General features: G+C 42.0%; 1 protein-coding gene across 3 annotated transcripts in view; it reads right to left on the bottom strand.

Moving 5' to 3' along the window:
* Positions 1–5,599: 5,599 nt before the first annotated feature.
* HAVCR1 (hepatitis A virus cellular receptor 1) overlaps positions 5,600–26,639 on the bottom strand; it is a 30,772-nt gene continuing 9,732 nt past the window's right edge. For 2 of the 3 annotated variants that reach the window (XM_033180489.1, XM_033180491.1), the window contains exons 5-9: positions 25,533–25,640; positions 18,893–18,948; positions 13,623–13,737; positions 9,310–9,343; positions 5,600–6,261 (exon numbers count right to left, since the gene is read on the bottom strand). In XM_033180489.1, the coding sequence (XP_033036380.1) occupies positions 6,117–6,261; positions 9,310–9,343; positions 13,623–13,737; positions 18,893–18,948; positions 25,533–25,640 (458 nt within the window). In that variant the 3' untranslated portion in view covers positions 5,600–6,116. The remainder of the gene's footprint in view (positions 6,262–9,309; positions 9,344–13,622; positions 13,738–18,892; positions 18,949–25,532; positions 25,641–26,639) is intronic. The other variant, XM_033180490.1, reaches the window with a different exon arrangement.

The following is a 26,639-nucleotide window of genomic DNA, read 5'->3' as shown; positions in this document are numbered from 1 at the left end:
TGCAGTGAGCCGAGATTGAGCCATTGCGCTCCAGCCTCGGCAACAAGAGCAAAACTCCGTCTCAAAAAGTAACTAAATAAACAAAAGTAGCAGTGCAATACCCAAAGTCCCCTGCAAGAAAGAATTTGTGTTCATTTCCTGAGATTTACATCTGAAATAAGTAGAAGTAAAGGATGATTGTATGCTCTTATTTCCACACGTTCTCTCATGAAGTCTGAATGCTTTTATTGAAATGTAAAATATTTTATAGTAGCTTGTCTTCTGTCACTTAAACAAACAAAAATCATCAGGTCCCATCTGTATTGCTAAACCAGAATGTCTAGAAATAGGGCCGAGAAATGTGTATTTTAACAAGCTCCCAGCTGATTTCACCTATTGACTCTCTGACTTCAGGCATCTACATAACCTTTGCCCTGTTCACATTGCTTTGTTGCTATTATTCACTCAAATTATTTTAGATTAATTAACTTTAACATTTTACTCATCCTAATCAATATCCATTAAATCATAGGTTTGATGCATCTTTAAAAATACAAATAAAAAAACTATTTTAAAAATCTATTTGTGGACTGAATAAAATCAGCTCCAGTACCACCCCACTACTGCCTCCTAAAGCGGCAAGTTTGGGCCTAAATCAGTTAAAGCCAAACGTTGGTGCCATTTCCCTCTTTTTTCACAACCCCTCTTGCTAGGCCTGGGGATGTCTCACAGCCCTGTGGAAAGCCCCTTGCTGCCAAGAGGTTCCCTTCTCTCCCTCTTTTTCCCCTGCCTATATCCTTCTGTCACCCCAACAAACCTGACTCTTGAGCTATACCTGACTTAGAATAGTGCCACTGAAGCATGTTAATGAATGTTAGCATGTAATTTGGTGATGGGTAGCAGGTTTAGCCCTTAATATGCAAAAGTGGTTTTCTAAGAGTGGGACTCTTTTCCAAGCAGACATGTTGTAGAGCCTTTTTCCTTTCTTTTTTAAATTTTTAATAGAGATGGAGGCTCACTTTGTTGCCCAGGCAGGCCTCGAACTCCTGGGCTCAAGTGATCCTCCAGCCTTGGCCCCCTAAAGTGCTGAGATTACAGGTGTGAGCCACCGTGCCTGGCCTATAGATTCCTTTTTATCCAGACACCTTGCGCATCTCTTCAGCCTCGCTTCTCTTCATCTCTCCTCACTCGCTAGTTTTTTAATCATTGGAACACAACGTCCTCTCTTTTAATACACAAGCTTCCTGCTGCCGCACAGCCTTTGCATTTGTTTTCCTTCCACTAGATTTTCAAGTGGCTGCCACCTACACATTTCTCTTGGTTTCAGCTTAAATGTCACCTCTTTCCTAGAAGCAGTCGCTGACCAACCAGCTAAAGCTACACCACTTCCTATCCCCCAACAAACACCTCTACCTCAGTAGTTCTCCACTGTGCCCAAGGGGACGTTGTCGGTTGTCACCACTGGAGTATGTGACTGGCATCTAGTGGGTGGAGGCCAGGGATGACGCTAAATACCTTAGAATGCACAGGACAGCCCCCTACAACAGAGATTTCTGTCCCCAAATGCCATAGTTGAGAAGTCAGTCTCTATCACAAGATTCTTTCTCTTAGTAATAAACAGTATCAGAAGTGATGGGTTTTGTATTTCTTCCCTAAGCTTCTTAGAACCTGGAGTTCAGGATTGTTTTGTGAAGAGCACCTGACACCTATGTGACTTGCCACAAATTGATCCACTTTGACTAGAGCTCACGGCAAGTTGCAGATGCCTGACCCAGACTAAAGGATGAGCCAGAGAAAATGTCGAGTCGGTTTTCAAATTTGTTCCACTGTTGTTTTGTTAAAACAAAGCTGTTTTGTTTTCAAGAGACAAACAAACAAAAACAACTTTTATTAATGAGCACGCATACAAATAAACCTAGACAACCACCAAGAGTCCCTCACAGTTTCACGTATTCACAGAATTATTTCATCTTTAAAGCCATCAGTGAAGGATTAGTTCTGCTGCTTGTTAAAGTTGTGCAAAATTTCTCAATTTAAACATACAGTCTTTTTTTTTTTTTTTTTTTTTTTGAGACGCAGTCTCACTCTGTGGCCCAGGCTGGAGTGCAGTGGCCAGATCTCAGCTCACTGCAAGCTCCGCCTCCTGGGTTCACGCCATTCTCCTGCCTCAGCCTCCCGAGTAGCTGGGACTACAGGCGCCCGCCACCTCGCCCGGCTAGTTTTTTTGTATTTTTTAGTAGAGACGGGGTTTCACCAGGTTAGCCAGGATGGTCTCGATCTCCTAACCTCGTGATCCACCCGTCTCGGCCTCCCAAAGTGCTGGGATTACAGGCTTGAACCACTGCGCCCGGCTCTAAACATACAGTCTTAATCATACCAGTGTTCTAATGTCCCAAGACTGATTGTAGGTAATGGAATCTCAACAATACCTTAAATAATAATAATAATAAACTCAATGTAATCTACAAGATTAATATATTTAAAGGAAATGATTCATTCACTAAATTCCTCCCCTTTCTTCCTTCTTACCTATTCTCCCTCTCACTTGACAATTTTTTTCTACAGTATATGACGATAGCCAAATTACCCAGTATCAACCGTTCCAAAAAAGTAATGTTATTTTAAAAGATACCATACAGCAAGAGACTTATAGGTGTAACACCACTGAAATTATTTACTAAGCCCTGGTCGGGCACAGTGACTCACACCTGCGATTCCAATACTTTGGGAGTCTGAGGCAGGCAGATCACTTGAGGTGAGGAGTTCAAGACCACCCTGGCCAATATGGTGGAACTCTGTCTCTACTAAAAATACAAAAATTAAGTGGACATGGTGGCTATCCCAGCTACTCAGGAGGCTGAGGCAGGAAAATTGCTTGAGCCTGGGAGGCGGAGGTTGCAGTGAGCCAAGATTGTGCCACTACACTCTAGCCTGGATGACAGAGCCAGATTCTGTCTCAAAAGAAAAAAAAAAATTATTTACCAAGCTGTGTTTTCGTAGTGTTTTTTAATTCTCCAAACTGCTTCAGTATCTGTAGTGTATTTTACATTTCAAAGACTTCTCACATGTAACATTTCATTGGAATTACCACTGTACATCATAGTTGATATGGAAATTATTACATCTAACAGACGAAGAAAATGCAGACATAAAGAACCTTTTGCTCTAATGTCATCCAGTGTGACTGCTAAGAGTTAGGATTAGACTTAAATCCTATTCCTAATTCTGTATACTACCCTAAACTCCTAAGCCCCCCATACATTGTACTTCACAGAATGCTACTAGTCACTGTGCTCATGCATTCCAACAAGTTTTGGAAATGTTGTGTTAAGCAAAGCTAACCAGATTCCCGGAGTCTTTATCATGCATCATAAATCCCCAGGGAGGATCCAGAGACTAGAGCAGGTGCCATAAAGTTAAAAGCCCCACACCAGCCAGCCAGGTAACAAAGGTGAGCATGCGGTAAGGACTTGGGGATTAGAGGGCCATCTAGTGGGGCCCTGGTCACATAGCAATTCAGTCCAATCTTGCCAGGTCTTTCCAGAGAAGCTACAAATCTTGGCTTTAATTTCGAATCTCCAGTTTTGTACATGTTGCCTTAAATTTGAGGGGAAAAAAAAGACACTACAGTTTAAAAAAAATAAAATTTTTGACCAATCAGGCCAGCCACATTTGGGAAAACTGAAATACTGTGTATCACTATCTTATTTGCCCACAGAATTTTCCTTCAAAGGACCTATAATTTCCTAGAACGATAACAGTGTTAAAAATGTTGCCTCTGGCTGGGCACGGTGGCTCATGCCTGTAATCCCAACACTTTTGGGAGGCCAAGGTGGGTGGCTCACCTGAGGTCAGGAGTTGGAGGCCAGCCTGGCCAATATGGTGAAACTCCATCTCTACTAAAAATAAAAAAATAAGCTGGGCGTGGTGGTGGGCATCTGTAATCCCAGCTACTCAGGAGGCTGAGGCAGGAGAATCACTTGAACCTGGGAGGCAGAGGTTGCAGTGAGCTAAGATTGCGCCATTGCATTTCATCCTGGGTGACAAGAACAAAACTCCATCTCAAAAAAACAAACAAAAAGTTTCCTCTGAAAGCAAGCATTCTGTTGTCCCAGACAACTATGGTATGGGTAGCTCTGAACCTCAACCACGAATTATTTCAGAGTTTACTCAAACTGAAATTGAAATTAATACCCAGCCTTAACTATTCATGTAGAAATGTTTCTTTTCTGACAAATCTAGCCCTTGCAAATCTATACTTTTGTTTTTTTGTTTTGTTTTAAGATGGAGTTTTGCTCCTGTTGCCCAGGCTGGATGCAATGGCACTATCTCAGTTCACCACAACCTCCACCTCCCGGGTTCAAGTGATTCGCCTGCCTCAGCCTCCCAAGTAGCTGTGATTACAGACATGCGCCACCATGCCCAGCTAATTTTGTATTTCTAGTAGAGATGGGGTTTCTCCATGTTGGTCAGGCTGGTCTCGATCTCTCATCCTCTGGTGATCCACCCGCCTCAGCCTTCTAAAGTGTTGGGATTACAGGTGTGAGCTACCGTGCCTGGCCGGCAAATATATACTTCTAAACAATTATACTGGTTTAGTATAATTGTTTTTTATATTGTTTTTTATATTGACTAAAGATATCCTTACAATAAGCTTAACTGAATTGTAAAAAAAAAAAAAAAATACAGGAATTGATTAGATATGAGAAAGATACTTTGCCTTTCCAAAACAATTTTATCTTTTTTTTTTTTAATTTTTTTCTTAATAGAGAGGGTGTCTTGCCATGTTGCCCAGGCTGGTCTCAAACTTCTGGGCTCAAGCTATCTGCCCACCTTGGCTTCCCAAAGTGCTGGGATTATAGGAATGAGCCACGGCACTAGCCTCCAAAACAATTTTAAACATAAAAGTGGTTTGGAGACAATTTAAAATTTGGGTCAAAACTAGTGAGTTTCAAACACTTGTATCTGCAATGTAACTTGTAAGGCAAAAAAGGCAGCCTTTTCCCCACTCCAGCCTTTTTTTTTTTTTTTTTTTTTTTTGCTTTATTTCTGACCTTTTTGTTTCTAAAAATTTGTTCAGAAAGCCTGGTGGTTGTTTAAATGCTTAGCACCGTGACACACATGTAATAAAAATTGCATAAATGGGCTGGGCATGGTGGCTCATGCCTGTAATCCCAGCACTTTGGAAGGCCAAGGCGGCTGGATCGCCTGAGGTTAGGAGTTCGAGATCACTCTGGCCAACATGGTGAAACTCTGTCTCTACTAAAAAAAATACAAAAAATTAGCTGAGCATAGTGGCGGACGCCTATAATCCCAGCTACTCGTGAGGCTGAGGCAAGAGAATCGCTTGAACCCAGGAGATGGACGTTACAGTGAGCCAAGATTTCGCCATTGCACTCCAGCCTGGGCAACAAGAGCAAAGCTTCATCTCAAAAAAAAAAAAAAAAAAAAAAATTGCATAAAATGTGTTGAATCACCTGGCAAATGATTTTCTTTCCCTGGTGTCTACGTGTTCCATACTATTGTCACCTCTTTTAACTGGTAAAATAGCTACCCTAATTCAGAGATCCAGTACTTAATGCATCACATTTCCAGAGTCATGAAAAAACAGCCATACCTGTTAGGGTGAATTAAACTCACTTTATTTCCCCATGGAGGAAATTAAAACCCATGATTTGAAACCTTTGGAAAACACAGGAAATGCAACATTTGGAAGTATAATATAGAAACAGATTATCATGCAATGCTTCCAAATGAAGTCTCACATTGGATTTGTTGATTTTTAAGACAGATTTCCCTCTTCTGCACAGCTCTGATGGCCAAGATAGAAGTTCATTTGCTATGTTTCCAGTGACTATTCTCTCTGATGGATACAGGATTTATGGGGTCTAAAGAGAACATACAATTCTAAAGTGTTCATATTTGACAGAGATCTCTACAATGATCAGAAGGATTGATTGAGCCTGTTTTAGCACAAAAAATTAGGACTACATTAATGATGAGGTTGACTATACACAGTTTGGAGCAAGAGAGTTACTCTACCCAGTGTCACTGACATGTTGGAATGCCAGATGAAACTGAAACAGAAAAATTGTCTTGGAGTCTAAAAGACGTCCGATATGTTCAGTCTTCTGCAGTCATGGGCGTAAACTCTCAAAGAGCACCACTGGGTCTTGGTTCATGGCATAAAGATTATTCTCAATGTAGATATTGTCTTCTGCTTGGACTTCCTTTTTAACTGCATTTTGCAAAGTTTTAATTTGATGGCTGCTAAATGAAACACTGTAGAAAGAGTTGTTGAAGAATAACATGAGTAAGAAAAAAAAAGCAGACCACTTCTCACATAGGAGCTGCACTTTTGTTTATGATCAGGCAATATCAGGTATTCGAGACTATAGGAGCCCGGTTCACACAAAGAATAAAATAAATAGTGCTTTTCTAGAGTTGTAAAAAGTGGGGCTCTTATTATTAAGTTGAAGAAAAGTCTGTTTAATAAGCAGCTAGATAGACAACCTAAGAAGTATTCAAAAACTCAGACTGGTCTCTTTGAAACTCACATAATAGAATACAAAAATGGAAAACCTAAAAATACAGAGCTGTGACATCAAACTAAGTGGCTGAATCAAGATGCACATTTTCAAATGTGGCTAAGAATTGGGTGACTGGTGTTTTTCCAATTGTGGCTTGTGATCCTTTAGAGAGGGTTGCTAAATCTACTTAGTGATCTACATCCTATATTCAAGATAAAAACAGAATAGAGAAACATTGAATATAGTTAAATAGTACTGTTTCACAAGTGTACACTGGATCATAGTGTTAAAAATCTTCCTGTGCTGGGTGCAGTAGCTCATGCCTCTAATCCCAGCACTTTGGGAGGCCATGGCAGGAGGATCCCTTGAGGCCAGGAGCTTGAGGACAGCGTGAGCAACATAGCGAGGCCCCATCTCTACAAAAATTTTTTTTAATTAGCCAGATGTGGTGGCTTGTGCCTATAATCCTGGCTACTCGGGAGACTGAGACAGGAGAATCACTTAAACCTGGGAGGTGGAGGTTGCAGTGAGCCAAGATCACACCACTGCACTCCAGCCTGGGCAACAGAATGAGACTCTGTCTCAAAAAAATAAATCGGTAGAAAGAGTGGAAATACAAGTGAGGGAAGAAGGTGGACTTAATTTAACTTATGTGTAGCGTTTTGATGTAACTGTTTATTTTTATATAGTATATTTGTATATAGTGACTATTTGTTAACAAAGCCTGCCCCCAAAATATGGAGCTTGTCTTCATTTAGCTGCAGATGAAACACATGTCCACACATTTAAAGAACTTTGAAAAACAAAGCTCCACTATGGTCCCTAAACAGGTCAGTCATCCATGTGTGACGACACTTAGTTTAAGTGGCAATGAGCTCAAATAACTCAGTGTGATAGAACTGCCGAGAAGATAATGTTATGAGGAAATGTTCATAATTTGTTAGTGTGCGTTTTTTTGTTTGTTTTTATACTTTACACATTTCTCTGTCATTCCAGAAATATTTATGAGCACGGATTCCTGAGATTGAGTCCTTTATATGCTGTGATGTGACCTTAGATGTCACTCAATATTTCTGAAGCTGTTTTCCAATCTGTAAAATGAGAATAGTGCCTCTCTCACAGTTTATTGCTGTAAAGGGCTTGATTGCAATAACAAAAGTCGATGTATATTAAGCACTTACAATATGCTGGGCACTGTTCAGACAGGTTCTGTGGATTGGCTTAGGTAATTAACTCAGACTCAGGAAAGTCTGTGTACAAGCATCCAGTGAAGGAGATCTAGGCTTAATAGATGGAAGCCTAAGTAAGAGGGATGGGATTCTGAATTAAAGAAAGTCCTTGCTTAAAACTCAACCTGTACCAAATGAAGTAGGCTGGATGGCTTTAGAACTAGGTAGTTGTCTCTTACCATTACAGGCAATGGGGCAGATGGCCTAGGGGAATAGATGCAGTAAAGGGTATTTAAATTGTAACTGGTGCCGGGCGCAGTGGCTCACGCCTGCAATCCCAGCACTTTGGGAGGCCAAGGTAAGCAGGTCACCTAGGGTGAGGAGTTCGAGACCAGCCTGACTAACATGGCAAAACTCCGTCTCTACTAAAAATACAAAAATTAGCCGGGCATGGTGGCAGGCGCCTGTGATCCCAGCTACTCAGCAGGCTAAGGCTGGAGAATTGCTTAAACTCAAGAGGTGGAGGTTGCAGATCACACCATTGCACTCCAGCCTGGGTGTCTCAAAAAAAAAAAAAAAAAGTAACTGGGCAGCAGGATAGACTGAAAGGTCTTTAAAAGCAAATTCAAGTGCCTGCAAGGCTAGACAGCTAATATAGATCAGTGGAGCAGGCTGGGTAGGGAGCAGCAGGGAATGATGGAAGCTGTAGAAAACTGGAGGCACTTGCCCTACCTCAGTACCTTTGCACTCATTGCTCCTGCAGCCAGGAATTATTTCCTCCAAACTAGCTGCTTTCCTGGTGCTCAAACAGACCCTTAACCTGTTCTATAGTCCCCATGGTGTTTATCTGTAAGGACGTAAAAGAACCATGCTTATTTGCTTACATGGTTTTTGTCTGTTTTATTCATCTCTTTGGAATATGATAGTCAATAAACACTCAGTAAGACAAAGCACTGAATATGATGAAACCCCATCTCTATCAAAAACACAAAAAAATGGCTGAGTGCGGTGGCTCATGCCTGTAATCCCAGCACTTTGGGAGGCCGAGGCAGGCAGATCACCAGAGGTCAGGAGTTTGAAACCAGCTGACCAACATGGAGAAATCCCATCTCTACTAAAAATACAAAATTAGCCGGGTATGGTGGTACATGCCTGTAATCCCAGCTACTCGGGAGACTGAGGCAGGAGAATCACTTGAACCCGGGAGGCAGAGGTTGTGGTGAACAGAGATGGTGCCATTGCACTCCAGCCTGGGCAACAAGACCGAAACTTGGTCTCAAAAAAAAAAAAAAAAAAAAAGACAAAGCATTAAACGAAATAAAAGAGCAAACTAAAGCAACAACTCATTCAATGTTTAGTCCCCTCAAGCAAATCTTGCAATTTAGTTATCTTGCCCTATGGGGTTTGCTTAAGATTGAGATGCTCCCTCTGTACCAGCTTTGTCACAACTCCAGGGAAAGACACAAAGCTACAAATATCACTGGAAGGGGTAAATAATAGAATTGCTCATTAAAGTAGACCATCAGGATCCAAGGTATATGATGGGGAGTTTAGGAGAGAGACAGAAATCTGTTTTTATTTTACCAGAGTAGGAACCTCAAAAATATTGATAGAAATACTTTCAAGCTTACCTTAGTTGTTCAGTCTCCTTTTTGAAGAAATACTCTAAATTAAAGGGGTGGGGAGAGAGGAGTTGAAGAGAACATTAAACATCTCAGCAAGAGTTTATAATATTTTTTCAATTAAGTGTATTATTTCTGTTATTACTTGGATTTTTCCCTGGTACCTTGAGGTATCTCCTTCCCATGTCCCTTTTGATTCTGTAGGACCCAAACAAGCCATTTGCTGTCCAGTATCTCAATTTCATTAATGCTTTGGTGTATTCATCCACATATCTTCCCTAACTTTAACGCAATTCTTAAATTATCTTTCATTTTTAAAAAATGAGTAAGTCCAAGATCCTTCTGACAGGCTGCTGAACAACAGGCATCAACCAAGATTTGTTTTAGATGAACTGGGTCACAAGTCCATATACTTTAAAAGTCACCTCTATCCAAGGATACCTATGCAAGAGTTTGTACTACCAATCATCTCTCTCCTGAAGAAGGAAATAATGAGTTATTTTTGCTTAAGGAGAAAAGCGTATTTTGAGGTCATTCGGATTCAGAATACAAAACCCTCAAACAGGCTTCTTTGGACTTCAAAGTGAGAGTACCTGGGGAGGAGCATATGCAGGGAAGGGCTTTCTCTGAAGCTCCCCTATCTAGCTAAAGGCCAGATCCTCCAGAAGATACTCTGTTGTTGTGAATCCTTTCCCCAGATATCTCATCAATGGTGGCAGGGTTGGGGGGGATGGGGGTGGGGAATTGATGCACATCACAGGAAGAAGACTAGAGCTGACAACACATCCAGAGTCCAAAGCAATTTGTCCTGCCCTATAGTCTGTTCTTTGGGCCCATTCATCTCCCCTAAAAATCATTTACTCTTCCTCTAAAATTGCCCACATCCATCACTTTTCTCTCCCCTAAGAAAAGGGTATTTAAGGCCAGGTGCAGTGGCTCATGCCTGTAATCCCAGCACTTTGGGAGGTGGAGGCAGGTGAATCACGATGTCAGGAGTTCAAGACCAGCCTGACCCACATGGTGAAACTCCATCTCTACTAAAAATACAAAAATTATCCGGGTGTGGTGGCATGCGCCAGTAATCCCAGCTACTCAGGAGGCTGAGGCAGGAGAATTGCTTGAACCTGGGAGGCAGAGACTGCAGTGAGCTTGAAGGGAGCCAGCCCCTCCACACCTGTGGATATTTCTCATCAGGTGGGATGAGAGAGTGAGAAAAGAAATAACACACAAAGTATGGAGAAAGAATAGTGGGCCCAGGGGACCGGCGCTCAGCATATGGAGGACACACTCTGGCACTGGTCTCTGAGTTCTCTCAGAATTTATTGATCACTATCTCTACTACCTCATTGAGGGGGATGTGGCAGGACTATAGGGTAATTGTGGGGAGAGGGTCAGCAGGAAAACATGTGAGCAAAGGTCTCTGTGTCATAAATAAGTTTAAGGAAAAGTGCTGTGCCTTGATGTGCACATAGGCCAGTTTGACTTTACACAAGCATCTCAGTGCAGTAAAGAGCAGTATTGCCACCAGCATGTCTCACCTCCAGCCATAAGGCGGTTTTCTCCTATCTCAGTAAACAGAATGTACGATCGATCGGGTTTTACATCGAGACATTCCATTCCCAGGGACAAGCAGGAGACAGATGCCTTCCTCTTATCTCAAATGCAAAGAGGCCTTCCTCTTTCACTAATCCTCCTCAGCACAGACCCTTTATGGGTGTTGGGCTGGGGGACGGTCAGGTCTTTCCCTTCCCACGAGGCCATATCTCAGACTGTCTCAGTGGAGAGAAACCTTGGACAATACCCAGACTTTCTTGGGCAGAGGTCCCTGTGGCCTTCCGCATTGCATTGTGTCCCTGGGTACTCGAGACTGGAGAATGGCGATGACTTTTACCAAGCATACTGCCTGCAAACACATGTTTAACAAAGCACATCCTGTACAGCCCTAAATCCATTAAACCTTGAGTCAACGCAGCACATGTTTCTGCGAGCACAGAGTTGGGGTTAGGGTTATAGATTAACAGCATCTCAAGGCAGAAGAATTTTTATTAGTACAGAACAAAATGGAGTTTCTTATGTCTTCTTCTTTCTACATAGACACAGTAACAGTCTGATCTCTCTTTCTTTCCCCCACAGAACTGAGATCACACCACTGCACTCCAGCCTGTGTGACAGAGTGAGAGACTCTGTCTCAAAACAAAAGGAAAGAAAAGGGTATTTAAGCTCCAGTCATCTGGCCCTTTCTTCCATCTCATATTTTGTGTGGCTTCTGTACACATAATAAACATGTATTCCTTTTCTCCTGTTAATCTCCTAATAATCTATTTTTTTCAGTGTACTCAAGTACTTTCAGAGGGAAAGTTTGAACTTCCCTGAAAGGTATTTTACCCCATTTCTAAATAATCACTTTGACTACCCAAGCTCCAAAATAATTATGTAAAAACTTCCTCAAATTTGTCAAACATACTCTTAATTTTCTGATTATCCTCTGCCCAGATCCATGAACTAGATCAGTTATGGCTTCAAATACCACATCTTGCAAAACAGCTAACTAGGGTTCTTTTACTGGAGGCAGGTTATACTGAGACAAACATACCCACACAATTAGCAGAAGGGAGACATGAAGACATGAAGTGGTTGCTTTTTGAAAACTTTTGTTTTACTTTTCTAGTCTTTGTCTTGCTATCAATTTCCCCTCCCAATGTCTCATGTGCCTCTTCTGCTAAATGAGTGTTGTAAAATTTTAACAATATCACCCCCACAGGGACAAAAATTAGATCTTGTAGGGCGGAGAGACTAAATCTTATATATCACAATGGTGTGTTGACTTCCAGATCTCAACACTACCCAATAAACTCCTATTTCTTGATACAGTTGGCCCCTCGATAGCCACAGGTTTGGCATCCTCAGTTTCAACCACTCACAAATTGAAAATTAAAAAAAAAAAACCCAATAAAAATAATACACAACAATAATAATACAGATAAAAACAATACAATATAACAACTATTTACCTGACATTTACCTTGTATATTAGGTGTTCTAAGTAATCTAGGGAAGATTTAAAGTATGCTGGAGGGTGAGTAGGCTATGTGCAAATACTACACCATTTTATAAGGGACTTGAGCATCTGCAGATTTTGGAATCGAGGAGCTCTGGAACCAATCCCCCAATGGTACTGAGGAACATCTGTATTTAATTTTTCTTGGCCTGGCATTGTGACTCATGCCTATAATCCTAGCACTTTGGGAGGCCAAGGCATGCAGATCACCTGAGGTCAGGAGTTTGAGACCAGCCTAGCCAACATGGCAAAACCCCATCTCTATTAAAAATACAAAAATTCGGCCGGGCGCCGTGACTCATGCCTGTAATCACAGCACTTTGGGAGGCCGATGTGGGCGGATCATGAGGTCAGGAGATCAAGACCATCGTGACTAATACAGTGAAACCCCGTCTCTACTAAAAAACACAAAAAAATTAGCCAGGCATGGTGGCAGGCGCCTGTAATCCCAACTACTTGGGAGGCAGAGGCAGGAGGTGGAGGTTGCAGTGAGCCAAGACCGTGCCATTGCACTATAGCCTCTGAGACAAGAGAGAAACTCTGTCTCAAAATAATTCTTATAGAATTAAATTTTTTCCATAGGGGAATAATAATTGAAAAATAACAAGTTTAAAAAATAGTGGTTTTAAGTGAAAACTCCACTAGAATGTAAGTTCCATGAGATTTATAAAGATTTATGGCAAAAGGATCTTTCTAACTACGATTACAGTTTAAGATTGCTGTGCCCTTGTCATGTGCCAGGAACCGTTCTCAGGGCTTTTTCTTCTTGTTCTTTTCCTTTTATTTTAGAGACAATGTCTCACTATGTTGTCCAGGCTGGTTTTGAACTTCTGGGCTCAAGCAATCCTCCTGCCTCAGCCTCCCAAAGTGCTGGGTTTACAGATATGAGCCACTGGTCCTGGCTGTTATTTTTTTTTTTTTAATTTTTTTTAAAGAGATGGGGTCCCACCATGTTGCCCAGGCTAGTCTTGAACTCCTGGGCTCAAGCAATCCTCCTGCCTCACTCAGCCTCCCAAGTAGCTAGGATTACGGGCATATGACCTCCCATTCTTAGTGCTTTGTAGGTCCTAATGCATTTAAACTTTGTTTCCCTTCCCCCTTGAGGTAGATGGTATTACCATGTGCCTTTTACAAATGAGGATTTGGGCACAAAGGGAAGTCGTGTGAAATCAAAATCACATGGCTTATGAAACTAGTGAACCCAGGCAAATTGGCTGTACATCCCTTGTTCTAGTCCCTCAGGAACAATCTTGAAATGACTTACTTTTGGCAATGACGACACCCAAAACAGCAAGAAGCACCAAGACAGAAATACAGATGCCAGCATAGATTCCTTCAGTGGTGGTGACCATCTGTGGATTATGTTCTGGGGACAATTGCTAAGGAAACAACAACAGATCAAAAAAGCATCTTGTAAGAAAGTTATGAAGAGAAAACATTTCCCAGAATCACTTACCCAGCCATATTTACCTGTATTGGTGCTTGGGGACTTCTGGAATATAAGGGTACGAGCAAATGATCTGAGTTTATAACCCTATGGTGAAAATCTAGGACAATTTGAAATTCAAAACATATTTTACAATGATGGGGGTGTTTTCTAGCTTGCTTGAGGTTGTATTTACATATGTGCACACATTTGTCAAAACTAAAACTGTATACTTAAAATGAGTTTGTATGTAAATTTTTTAATTTACTGTTTTAAAAGTCAATAGGTTATTTCCATAAATACATCCTCTTGTGATATTAAAAAAGAAAAAATGTCAGGCGTGGTGGCTCATGTCTGTAATCCCAGCTCTTTGGGAGCCCAGACAGGTGGATCACCTGAGGTCAGGTGTTCGAGACCAGCCTGGGCAACATGGTGAAACCCCATCTCTACTAAAAATACAAAAATTAGCTGGGCGTGGTGGTGCATGCCTGTAATCCCAGCTACTTGGGAGGCCAAGGCAGGAAAAATTGCTTGAACCCAGGAGGCAGAGGTTGCAGTGAGCCAAGATTTCGCCACTGCACTCCAGCCTGGGCAACAGAGTGAGACTCCATCTCAAAAAAAAAAAGAAAAAAGAAAAAGAGAAAGAAACGAATTTGTTTACATAAATTGACTTGATGTGATGTTATCTTAATGTGCTCAGTTATTGAATTTTGTCCTTGATTACAGTCCTTACTTGTCTTTTTACCTGTAATTGAAGATTCTGTCTCTATCTATATAAATAGATTTGAGAGTAGGTGCACACAGACATGGCTATGATTAACAATTCAATGCTATACAATCATGCAGAAATGTAGAATTGTCTAAGTCTTCTGGTGCCTATCACAAGAGATCATTACCTCCTGGAATAGGCCTGAAATGTGCCAGGAGTCATGCTAGTCCCGCTTTCGTGGCTTAGTTCTAATCCTAAAGAGAGTCCACCAGGTAGGTATTTTAATAGAAGGAAAGGGAAGAATCTGAGTGAAGGCCAAGTCTTCTCATTTATAAAAGCTTAATCTCTGGAGTTAGAATCCCAGGTCTTGGCCTGGACTTGGCTCACGCCTGTAATCCCAGCACTTTGGGAGGCCAAGGCGGGCGGATCACGAGGTCAGGAGATTGAGACCATCCTAGCTAACATGGTGAAACCCCGTCTCTACTAAAAATATAAAAAATTAGCTGGGCATGGTGGCAGGCGCCTGTAGTCCCAGCTACCTGGGCAGCTAAGGCAGGAGAATGGCGTGAACCTGGGAAGCAGAGCTTGCAGTGAGCCAAGATGGCCACTGTACTCCAGCCTGGGCGACAGAGCGAGACTCCGTCTCAATAACAACAAAAAAAGGAATCCCAGGTCCTCTACTTAGTCACTATGTGACCATGGATAAGCTATTTAGCCTGTCTGGACCTATTTCTATGTCTAGCAACAGTAGATTCAATAGGGTTCTTTGCAAGGGTACTTTTAGGTACTTCCTGGTAAACACTATGAATATAGTGGAGTAACAGCATTTGAGCCATGCTTGCTTAGAAGTGGCATAGCCAGTGTCTGGGAGTGCAAAACTATGTTGTTATTACTTTACCCATGGGGTGGGAGGGAAATGTAATGTGGGTAGATGGAGAATGGGGTTTCAGGAGGCAGGCTTTGCTTTCAGTTTTTAATTACAATACACAAATACTGCATGCTCATTTTAGAATGTACAGCTAAGCATAAAAAAGAAAACTAAAAAAACCATAACCAGGTCAGAGACAGTGGCTCACACCCATAATCCCAGCACTTTGGGAGGCTAAGGCAGGAAGAAAGCCTGAGTCCAGGAGTTTGAGACCAGTTTAGTAAGACCCTGTCTCCAGAAAAAAATAAAATTAGCCAGGCGTGGTGATGCGTGCCTGTGGTTCCAGGTACTTGGGAGGCTTGGGGTGGGAGGATCACTTGAGCCTTGGAGGATGAGTCTGCAGTGAGCTGTGATCGTGCCACTGCACTCCAGCCTGGGCAATGGAGTGAGACTCTGTCTCAAATAAATTAATAAACCACAACTTTAACATCCAGAAATGAGCACTTTTGCCATTTTGCTTTATGTACTTTTCTAGAATTTTATCTTTCTAGAATTTTTTCTTAACAGAAATAATTACTATATTCTATATGAACTATAGTATATCATAATTGTATCCTATTTTAAAAGTTGCTTCTTTCATTTAATAATGTGTTATAACCAACATATTATAACATGCTATAACCTATGTCAGTAAATGCACTGCAATGACTATGTTCTTATGCTCTGTCGCCCAGGCTGGAGTGCAGTGGTGTGATCTTGGCTCACTGCAATCTCCACCTCCCGAGTTGAAGTGATTCTCCTGCCTCAGCCTCCCAGGTAGCTGGGATTACAGGCGCCTGCCACCACACCCAGCTAATTTTTCTATTTTTAGTAGAGATGAGGTTTCACCATGTTGGTCAGGCTGGTCTCGAACTCCTGACCTCAGGTGATCCACCTGCCTCCGCCTCCCAAAGTGCTGGAATTACAGGCATGAGTCACCATGCCCTGCCAGTGACTACATTCTTTATGCCAATACATGGACGTGTTTAAGTAATCTCTTACTATTAAACATTTAGGTTGTTTATAATATTTTCGTGATTATAAATATTAACAATGAACATTCTCCTCATACATTTTTATATATTAGTTCAATTTTTTCCTTAAGATAGAGCCCAGGAAGATGACCTACTGGGTCAAAATGTATTCTGCATGTTTTCAAGATACCTGGGAGAAGACATCTTGACATCTTCAGTCAAGGCACAGAAAGCCCAAGTTTCTGCTACTGCCAACCTTGAACCTGCCTCTAAATTGTTTTCCCTTGCTTCTAAACAGACCTAGTCTGTAGGTAACTGAGACCAAGAATAACCCCACTATTCTGAGTGGTTTTTTAAATCCAGCACAAGTCTAGCCATATGTCAACACATTAAACATGTACATCGTGGCAGTTCTGATATTTAGCCAATATGTTGGATCAGTCAGTGCATGCCATACAAGTTGCTAAATTTTTAAATGTTACTCCTATGTAGTGGCATTCACAGTGTCACTAAGGCGTATAGCATAAGGTCATTTGGCTCTACACTAAATAGCCCCGCTTTGATCATTTTGAATTTTTTATACAATGACCATGCTGTCATTTCTTACAACTGGCTATCAGAAAGATTATTCTCAGGCCAGGTGCAGTGTCTCATGCCTGTAATTCCAGCACTTTGGGAGACTGAGGCAGGCAGATCACTTGAGGTCAGGAGTTTGAGACCAGCCTGGCCAATGTGGTGAAACCCCATCCCTACTAAAAATACAAAAATTAGGTGGGTGTGGTGGTGCGTGCCTATAATCCAAGCTACTTGGGAGGCTGAGGCACAAGAATCACTTAAACATGGGAGGTGGAGGTTGTAGTAAGCTGAGACTGAGAAACTGCACTCCAGCTTGGGTGACGAAAGTGAAACCCTGTCTCAAAAAAAAAAACCTCAGAAGGATTATTCTCATAACCTCAGACTTTTTTTGTTTGTTGCTTCAAAAAGTTACTTGCACCAATTAAAAGGCAGGTTGTTTCTTACAGGAGCCAAAAGAAAAGATCTCATTAATAAATCTGTCTAACTTACATGGGCGCAGAAGACTTTGATGAGCATCATAAGACTAGATCCCTTAAATTTTTCTCAAGTTCACTAAGAAAAAAAGTATGGGAACATTTTACAGAATCAAAGTTATTATTTAGAACTTTGTTATCTTAAAAAGTCATCCTGGGCCGGGCATAGTGGCTCACGCCTGTAATCCCAGCACTTGTGGGAGGCCAAGGCGGGAGGATCACTTGAGATCAGAAGTTCAAGACCAGCCTGGTCAACATGGCGAAACCTCATCTCTACTAAAAACACAAAAATTAGCCAGATATGATGGTGGGCACCTGTAATCCCAGCTACTTGGAAGGCTGAGGCAGGAGAATCACTTGAACCCAAGAGGAGGAGGTTGCAGTGCACTGGGATGGCCCCAGTGCATTCCAGCCTGGGTGACAGAGCAAGACTCTGTCGAAAGAAAGAAAGAAGAAAGAGAGAGAGAGAGAGAGAGAGAGAGAGAGAGAAAGAAAGAAGGAAGGAAGGAAGGAAGGAAGGAAGGAAGGAAGGAAAGAAGAAGGAAAGAAGGAAAGAAGGAAAGAAGGAAAGAAGGAAGGAAAGAAAGAAAGAAAGAAAGAAAGAAAGAAAGAAAGAAAGAAAGAAAGAAAGAAAGAAAGAAAGAAAGAAAGTCATCCCATGGGGAAGTTTTTGTATAGAAAAAAATAGAAGTTTTAAAATTTCTACATAAAATAGTCATTAGGTAGAGGAAATATATTAGGGAATAAACATATTATGTTAGTTTCACTTACATTTTACTTTTGTTTGGGGTGGCCTCTACTCCACCCCATCAAAGCATGCTGTTTTCCTATTGATAACTGAATTCCTCCTTGGTGTGTTATCTTAACTTGTTCTCTTTAAATTAGCTCATTTGGGCCCGGCATGGTGGCTCATGCCTGTAATTCCAGCACTTTGGGAGGCTGAGATAGGTAGATTGCCTGAGGTCAGGAGTTTGAGAGCAGCCTAGCCAACATGGTGAAACCCCATCTCTACTAAAAATACAAAAATTAGCCGGGCGTGGTGGTGTGTGCCTATAGTCCCAGCTACTCGGGAGGCCGAGGCAGGAGAATTGCTTGAACCCAGGAGGCGGAGGTTGCAGTGAGCCGAGACCGAGCCACTGCACTCCAGCCTAGGAGACAGTGATGCTCTGTCTCAAAAAATTCTTTCTTCCCCTATTTTTGTCCAGCAGAAAGTGTATGTACTATGTATCTAAGTACGCTATTCAGTAACATATGGCTCTTTGGGCATCCCTAACAAACTGGGTCACCTAAGTGAACTTTTCAAATTGAAGCATCCTATTTAAGAGTCAAATTATTTTCTTCGTCTTTTTTTTTAATAAGAAAAAAAAAATCTGTGGGTTAGTCTTACAGAAATAGTCTTTAAATGTAACTTCCTTCAAGGGAGATATACAACTGAATCTGGCTAATCAAATAGGGGCGAATATGCTTACAGTTTGATTGTTATTCCAAAGGCCATCTGAAGACTCTGTCACGGTGTCACTCCCATCTACTCAACAAGAAGGAAATTTAATTAGAATTACAAAAAATATTGAATTTTCACTGCAGACACTAAATATATTCACATTGCCTTCTGGTGATGAAAAGTTGAATGATAATACGATCAAATGCTACAGGCATTGTAAGAGTCATACCAAGTTATTAATGTTGTATTAATTTCTCCTGGAAAGTTGTATTTCTTAACTTTTTTGTCACAGGCTCTTTGAAAATTGACTCTTTTTTTTTCTTTATTAAAAAAATAATGCAAGTGTACACGAATTGTGTCTGCTATTTTAAGGGAATCACAGAAGCCCATTCATGGAACCAGGTTAAGAATGCCATTTAAAGGCAATCAATACTTTTAAGCTATCTAAATAGCTGTAAATGAATGGTCAGAGGCATGTACATCCAAAACCAGAACCACCCTCACCAGAATGGACATCATATTGGTTTTATGTTCAGAATGAGTAAAATATGCCATAATATCAAAAACAGGTGGCATATAACTCCTGTGTTGTTGCCATTGTGCTTATGCTTTGATCTAGAAGTGCTTTCGAAAATATATCAGCCACCAGATCAATGCATATTATGCCATATGAGGATTAAGATTTTATGTAATGGCCGGGCGCGGTGGCTCAAGCCTGTAATCCCAGCACTTTGGGAGGCCGAGACGGGCGGATCACAAGGTCAGGAGATCGAGACCATCCTGGCTAACACGGTGAAACCCCGTCTCTACTAAAAGATACAAAAAACTAGCCGGGCGAAGTGGCAGGCGCCTGTAGTCCCAGCTACTCCGGAGGCTGAGGCAGGAGAATGGCATAAATCCGGGAGGCGGAGCTTGCAGTGAGCTGAGATCCGGCCACTGCACTCCAGCCTGGGAGACAGAGCCAGACTCCGTCTCAAAAAAAAAAAAAAAAAAAAAAAAAAAAGATTTTATGTAATATATAAGATACATTTCTCTTAGAGTTGAAATTTTAAAATTTCAACATGTTTTAAAATATCTGCTTTGTAATAGACAGTATATTCTCAGCCAGGCACAGGTGGCTCATGCCTATAAACCTAAGTCCTTTGGGAGTCCAAGGCAGGCGGATCACTTGAGGTCAGGAGATCAAGACCAGCCTGGCCAACATGGTGAAACCCCATCTCTACCAAAAAATACAAAAAATTAGCCAGGCATGGTGGCACATGCCTGTAGACCCAGCTACTCAGATGGCTGAGGTAGGAGAATCCCTGAACCTCGGAGGCAGAGGTTTCAGTGAGCCAAGATGGCACCACTGTACTCCAGGCTGGGCAACAGAGTGAGACCCTGTCCCAGAAAAAGAGTATATTCTGTTGGCCTTCCTAGACAACTATAGGTCAAATTCAGAACTGTCTTCTTACTGAGCATATACCATGTAGTGAACACTTTACATTCTACCAGCCAGTTAGTTCCTTAATCACATTTTTATGGATGAAGAAACACACAGGAAATGGTTAAGTGATGATTTCTAATTAAGTGACAAGAGCCTCTGCTGGTAACCTACATACACATTGCTCTTCCATCAAATGGAAATACTTAGGTCTATGAAATTCTGTAACTGGTGACAATGCTATAGTTATACATGAATAAACTTGGACTAATATCTCCCCAAAATTTACATTACTGTGTTTACATTTCACTGCTTCTGAGGCTTCCTAGGAAGCCAAAGGCAAGGCCAGGCTCAGTGGCTGAGGTCTGTAATCCCCGCACTTAGGGAGGCTGAGTCAGGCAGATCACTTGAGGTCAGGAGTTCAAGACCAGCCTGGCCAACATGGTGAAACCCCATCTCTACTAAAAATATAAAAAAGTAGCCAGCGTGATGGTGCACGTCTGTAATTCCAGCTACTTGGGAGGCTGAGACACAAGAACTGCTTGAACTCAGGGGGTGGGGATTGCAGTGAGCCAAGATTATGCCACTGCACTCCAGCCTGGGCAACAGAGCGAGACTGAGAAAGAAAGAAGGAAAGAAAGACAGAAGGAAAGAAAGAAGGAAGAAAAGGAAAGGAAAGGAAAGGGAGGGAGAGACAGATGTAGGTTTATGCAATATATAGAATCTCAGCTCTGTTTGTGACAGGTATTATGATCTTAAGTAACAGTTTCAGGAAGAGGATGGGGTGATGCAGAAAAACAGCATGGACTGGAGTCAGATAAAATTTGAGTTCAATGCTGACAATGTCTGTTAGCAATGTAACTTTGATACTCAAAGTCCTTTTCATACACACAGGTATGTATGTATGTGTGTATGTATGTATAGGTATATAAAGGGGTGTGTGTGTATGTGTGTATACAGTAGTGCCCCCTTACCCATAGGGCATATGTTCCAAGACCCTCAAGTAGATGCATGAAACCAAGAATAGTACCAAACCCTACAGATACCATGTTTTTCCTATATATAGATACCTATGATAAAGTTCAATTTACAAATTAGGCACAGAAAGAGATTAACAACAAATAAATAATAGAATAGAATAATTATAGAAATAAACTGTAATAAAATCTATGGGAATTTAGTCTCTCTCTCTCAAAATATCTTAGTATTTTAGGAACATAGTTGACTGCTACAGAAAAGCAAAACTGCAGATAAGGGGAAAACTACTATATATATATATTTCTAGCTACAGTATGCATGAACTACAACCTATTAATAGTACACAGCCCATCAAGTTGTTACAATTAAATTAGATGATGCATGTAAAGTGGCTGGCACTAAGCTATTATTATTATACAATGGGAAGAGGAATGGGAAGAGGGGAGGGATAGATATTATGCAATGCAGCTTCCAAATATCATATACTCTCTAATCATCCAAATAGGAATGTTCAACAATTTTCCTGTGGGCACAAAACTAGTAACTCATAGCTGAAATGGGAGTTGTGTGTCTCCAAAGCAGATTTATAGGGCCTCCTCAATCTGGCAATAGCATTAAATATGGCCTGCCTTGAAAGAATTAAACAAGATAATATATCCATTTCCTGGCACATCCATCTGTCAAAGGTGGGTAGTGGGCCATATGACAGCTCCAATCCTTTCCAGACCTAATATTCCTTGCTTCCATGAGGCTTTAGGCAACTGAAGGCCAACTCAGGCACAGTAAGAACTTGGCCCATGAGCCTTGGATACATGGCCAAAATGGCAGCAGCCACACAAATCCTGGGGATACAGCTGCTCCACTGTCTGTTCCACCCCGGAAAACTCTACCTTGACCAGGTTTCACTGACATGGTATTTCAGAGAATGATTCCCCACTCCTACTTTCTTCCTCCTTACACTCTCAAAGAGTGGGGTGCAGTTGCTCCTACTGCTGTTACCTTGTGTTTTTATCTATTTTCATTTTGTTTTTGTGCCTGGAAACAGTTTGCGCTAAGGATTACACTTTCAAAACGAAATGTCACCCTTATCTAATCCCAATTGAATGAGTCCCTATGTGAATCACACTGCAGGTTCATTTTAAATTAACCAGCTACCAGGAATGATTGGCAAAAAAAGGTAGGCCATGCAGGCTGGGGAGCAGCTGCCTACAGATTGGCAACTGCTGAGTACAATGAGTCATACACACAAGAAGGCCTGCAAGGCATGACCTTGCTTGGATGCCACACAAGGACACAGAGCCAGTTCAGCATCACAGAGGAACCCACCACAGGGCACTCCCAGAACTTACTACTAAGGGGAACAAGGAGAGTTAGCTGGGAAAGATGACAAGTTTCAGCATCACCTTTCTCCATTACAGGGAAAGACAGGTCAATTCTACATTTCCAAGGAGCAGAGACTCTAAGAGGCCTGTTCAGACTTGGAAGAATAGTAAGGATGGTTTGGAGCAGAGCAGCAGGATCTCAGAGGGGCATACCTCTTTGATGTTGGTGTGGGTGTCCTCAACCCATCTGTCTGAGTCTGTTCAGGCTGCTATGATAAGAGAGCTTAGATTGGGTAATTTAAACGGAAATTTATTGCTTACAGTTCTGGAGGCTGGGTAGTCCAAGATCAAGGCACAGGCTGATTACTCAGTCTAGTGAGGGTCCTCTTCCCTGTAGATAATGTCTTCTATTTGTTCTCATATGGGGGAAGGAGCAAACAAGCTCCCTTGGGCCTCCTTTTGTTTAATTAATTAATTTATTGTTTCTCTACCATCAAGAAAATGTACCTTCGGCCTTTTATAAGAGCATTGATTCCATTCATGAAGGCGGGGCTCTCATGACCTAATCATGCTCCGAAGGCCCCAGTTCTTAAGACTTGCATTTGGAATTAGCTATCAACATGAATTTAGGGGTGTGGTGTTATGAGATTATATATAGATAGATAGATGTCCGTGCATGGTTCCTGGCTCATAAATCCCATATCCCTAATTATAGTCTTTTGTTATAATAAGTATGTTTGACCTTAGGAAACAATCTTTGACTTTCTCCTGCTCTCTTTTCACCTGACAAGGCACAACTTTAATTTCCGCTGCCTTTCTGATTGTGGATCATAAGACACTTCCCAGAGAGAGTCCTTCCCTGTGTCCCTGGGGGATGGAATGTTGATGTCTTGAAGTTTCCATAAAAACCCAAAAGGGCTGGGTGTGGTGGTTCACACCCGTAATCTCAGCACTTTGGGAGGCTGAGGTGGGCGGATCACCTGAGGTCAGGAGTTCAAGACCAACATGGACAACATGATGAAACCCCATCTCTACTAAAAATACAAAATTAGCCAGGCGTGATGGTGCATGCCTGTAATACCAGCGACTTGGAAGGCTGAAGCAGGAGAATCACTTGAACTTGGAAGCAGAGGTTGCAGTGAGCCGAGATCGTACCACTGCACTCCAGCCTGGGTGATGACAGAGCAAGACTCCGTCTCAAAAAAAAAAAAAGATAAAAGAAGACTAGGTTTGGAGAGCTTCCAGATAGCTAAACACTTGGAGGTTACTAGAAGGTAGAGTTCCCAAGGAAGGGCATGGAACCCTTTCCCATATACCTCGTCCTGTGCATCTCATCATCTGTATCCTTTGCAATATCCTTTACAATAATCTGGTAAACATAAGTGTTTCCCTGAGTTCTGGAAGCCACTCCAGGAAATTAATAGAACCCAAAGAGAGGGTTGTGGGAACCCCAACTTGAAACGAGGTCAGAAGTTCCAGAGGCCCGAACTTGTAACTGGTGTGTGTGGTGGGGGTGGGAGGGGCAGTCTTTGGGACTGAGCCCCTAACCTGTGGGATCTGACCCACTCTCCGGTTAGATAGTGTGAGAATTGAATTGAACACACAGCCCGTGTCCACTGCTTGGTGTATGGGGAAAAAACTCCACACATTCAGTCACGGAAGTCTTCATCTGAGTTGATGATTGTCGTTGAGGTGGTGTGAGAACAGAGAGAAAACCCAGTTTGGGAGTTTTCCCTTAATAGCGAGGACACAAACTTTCAAATCATAGCACCATCTGAGAATGCTCATGTAAATATAAATCTGATGAGTCAGTGGAAGCCTCTTGGTACTTTTTAAGGCCTGGGACTTGTCAGAAGCATAGGGTCTGGTGTTTGAGCTAAACACCAGAGGGCTGGATCTAATTATTTTAAGGCCCTGGCCCAAGGAATCAAGTCAAAATAATATGTTCGGATTCAAGACTGGTTGATCTGATTTCTAAAAACAAAGTAATATGCCTGTGGATGTTTCCAAATCACATAAGCTACCTGTGCCAGTCAGGAATTTGGATTCTTGATGTTCTAAGGAATAATAATAATAGCTGCTATTAGATTTATCACTTACCCCCTGTAACTATGTCCCAAATCTTTCATCCCATTTGGTTCTCACAAGCATTCTGCAAGATCATGGTATTACATCCTTTTTACAAATGACAAAACAGCTGGGCACGGTGGCTCATGCCTATAATACCAGCACTTTAGGACGACCAGGCAGGCGGGTTTCTTGAGCTGGGGAGTTTGAGACCAGCCTGGTCAACATGGTGAAACCCCCTCTCTCCTGAAAATACAAAATTAGCCGGGCATGGTGGTGCATACCTGTAATCCCAGCTACTCCGGAGGCTGAGGCAGGAGAATGGGTTGAACTCAGGAGGCAGAGGTTGCAGTGAACCGAGATGGCACCACTGCACTCCAGTCTGGGCGACAGAGCGAGACTCAGTCTCAAAAAAAAAAAAAAAGAAAAAGAAAAAGGCGGGGTGCGGTGGCTCACGCTTGTAGTCCCAGTACTTTGGGAAGTGGAGGCGGGTGGATCAGGAGGTCAGGATATCGAGACCATCCTGACTAACATGGTGAAACCCCGTCTCTACTAAAAATACAAAAAAATTACAGCTACTCGGGAGCCTGAGGCAGGAGAATGGTGTGAACCTAGGAGGTGGAGCTTGCAGTGAGCCGAGATCTTGCCATTGCACTTCAGCCTGGGCAACAATGTGAGACTCCATCTCAGGAAAAAAAAAAAAAAAAAACGCACACACAAATGACAAAACATTCAGAAAGGATAGATATTTGTACAAGTCAAATGACCCATTTGTGTGGCTGGTGTTGGCACTCAAGTCAGATCAGTCATATTCCAGAGCACGTGCTCTCCACAAGGTTTGAATGATCCCAGCTGTTCAGGAAAGAGAACGCAGTTACCTGTTGTGTAAGAGTTCAATGGTGAGCTGGTGGGTTGTGTCCTTGCTGCTCCCAGCAGTGTCATAGGGTGGGTTTCTGCTGGCTGAGGTGAAGATGGTGAAGTGGCTACTGGAATGAAAAGAATGGAAGAATTGTTCCATTTGTGGAGGAAAATGTGCACCCCAAGAAAAATAAAGAACAAAACTAGTATCAGGAATTACCATCAACTTTCCACGGGCCCTTATCCTGGCCTTCCACAGTGGGCATGCAGGGCTCCTACCCACCCACTTCTGAACCTTTCGGCTCCTCTTAGAAATGTATTCCAAGATGGCCTTCAGGCATTGCCCTGCTGTCTAGTTATTCCATTAACACAAGGAAATGCGATCTAGATGGTATTCTAGCTAGTCTTATCAATATATAAGATTATCTCACACTTTCTATACCCCCAGGTTCCCTCTAAATACACAAAGTCAACAACAGGACATTTTATGCAGAACACCCAATTAAGCTTTTATTTTATTCATACAAGTATTTCACTTTCAGAAAACGGGGGTGGGGCGGGGGGGCTTGGGAATTTGCACTAACATGCTCTAACCCCTTCACAACAGCCCCATTCTGGATTTCCTGGCCTTACTCAAGTTCAATTATCCACACAGCCAGTAACTAACAGAACAGATACAATATTAATTCCTTGAGGTCTCTTAAAGCTGACAATATTGCCCAATGTCAGCCTTGATAATGATTTGCAACCCTAAAGGTAAGGTTCCTGGCAGACCCTGACCCCAGGTCCTTCCGCATCTGCATTCTAGTCATTCCTTTAGGGGTGATTTCCTGTGTTTTCTGACTCATCTTCCACTTCTCACTGGAAAGCTTCCATTAGGAATTCTCCAGCATAGGGCTACATTCCCCTTTCCTTTCCTGAAATCTCTCCTTTATTTCCTGTCAGATATCTCACCTTATTTGCAAAGTTGATCACTTGCCTCTTTACAAAACATTTACATGATTCCCTTCTCTTAGAGCACCATAGAAATTTAGAGTCAATTAGTGATGGTGACTAGATGAATTCCAAAACCTGGGCTTTCCTTATTGCTTCTCACTGGTCTGTTTCTCCTTCCCCACCACAGTCTC

Source organism: Trachypithecus francoisi, unplaced genomic scaffold, assembly GCF_009764315.1.
Source record: "Trachypithecus francoisi isolate TF-2019V2 unplaced genomic scaffold, Tfra_2.0 Lachesis_group2, whole genome shotgun sequence".
In the NCBI taxonomy this organism is placed as follows: domain Eukaryota; kingdom Metazoa; phylum Chordata; class Mammalia; order Primates; family Cercopithecidae; genus Trachypithecus; species Trachypithecus francoisi.
This window is presented reverse-complemented; position numbering and strand designations above follow the sequence as displayed.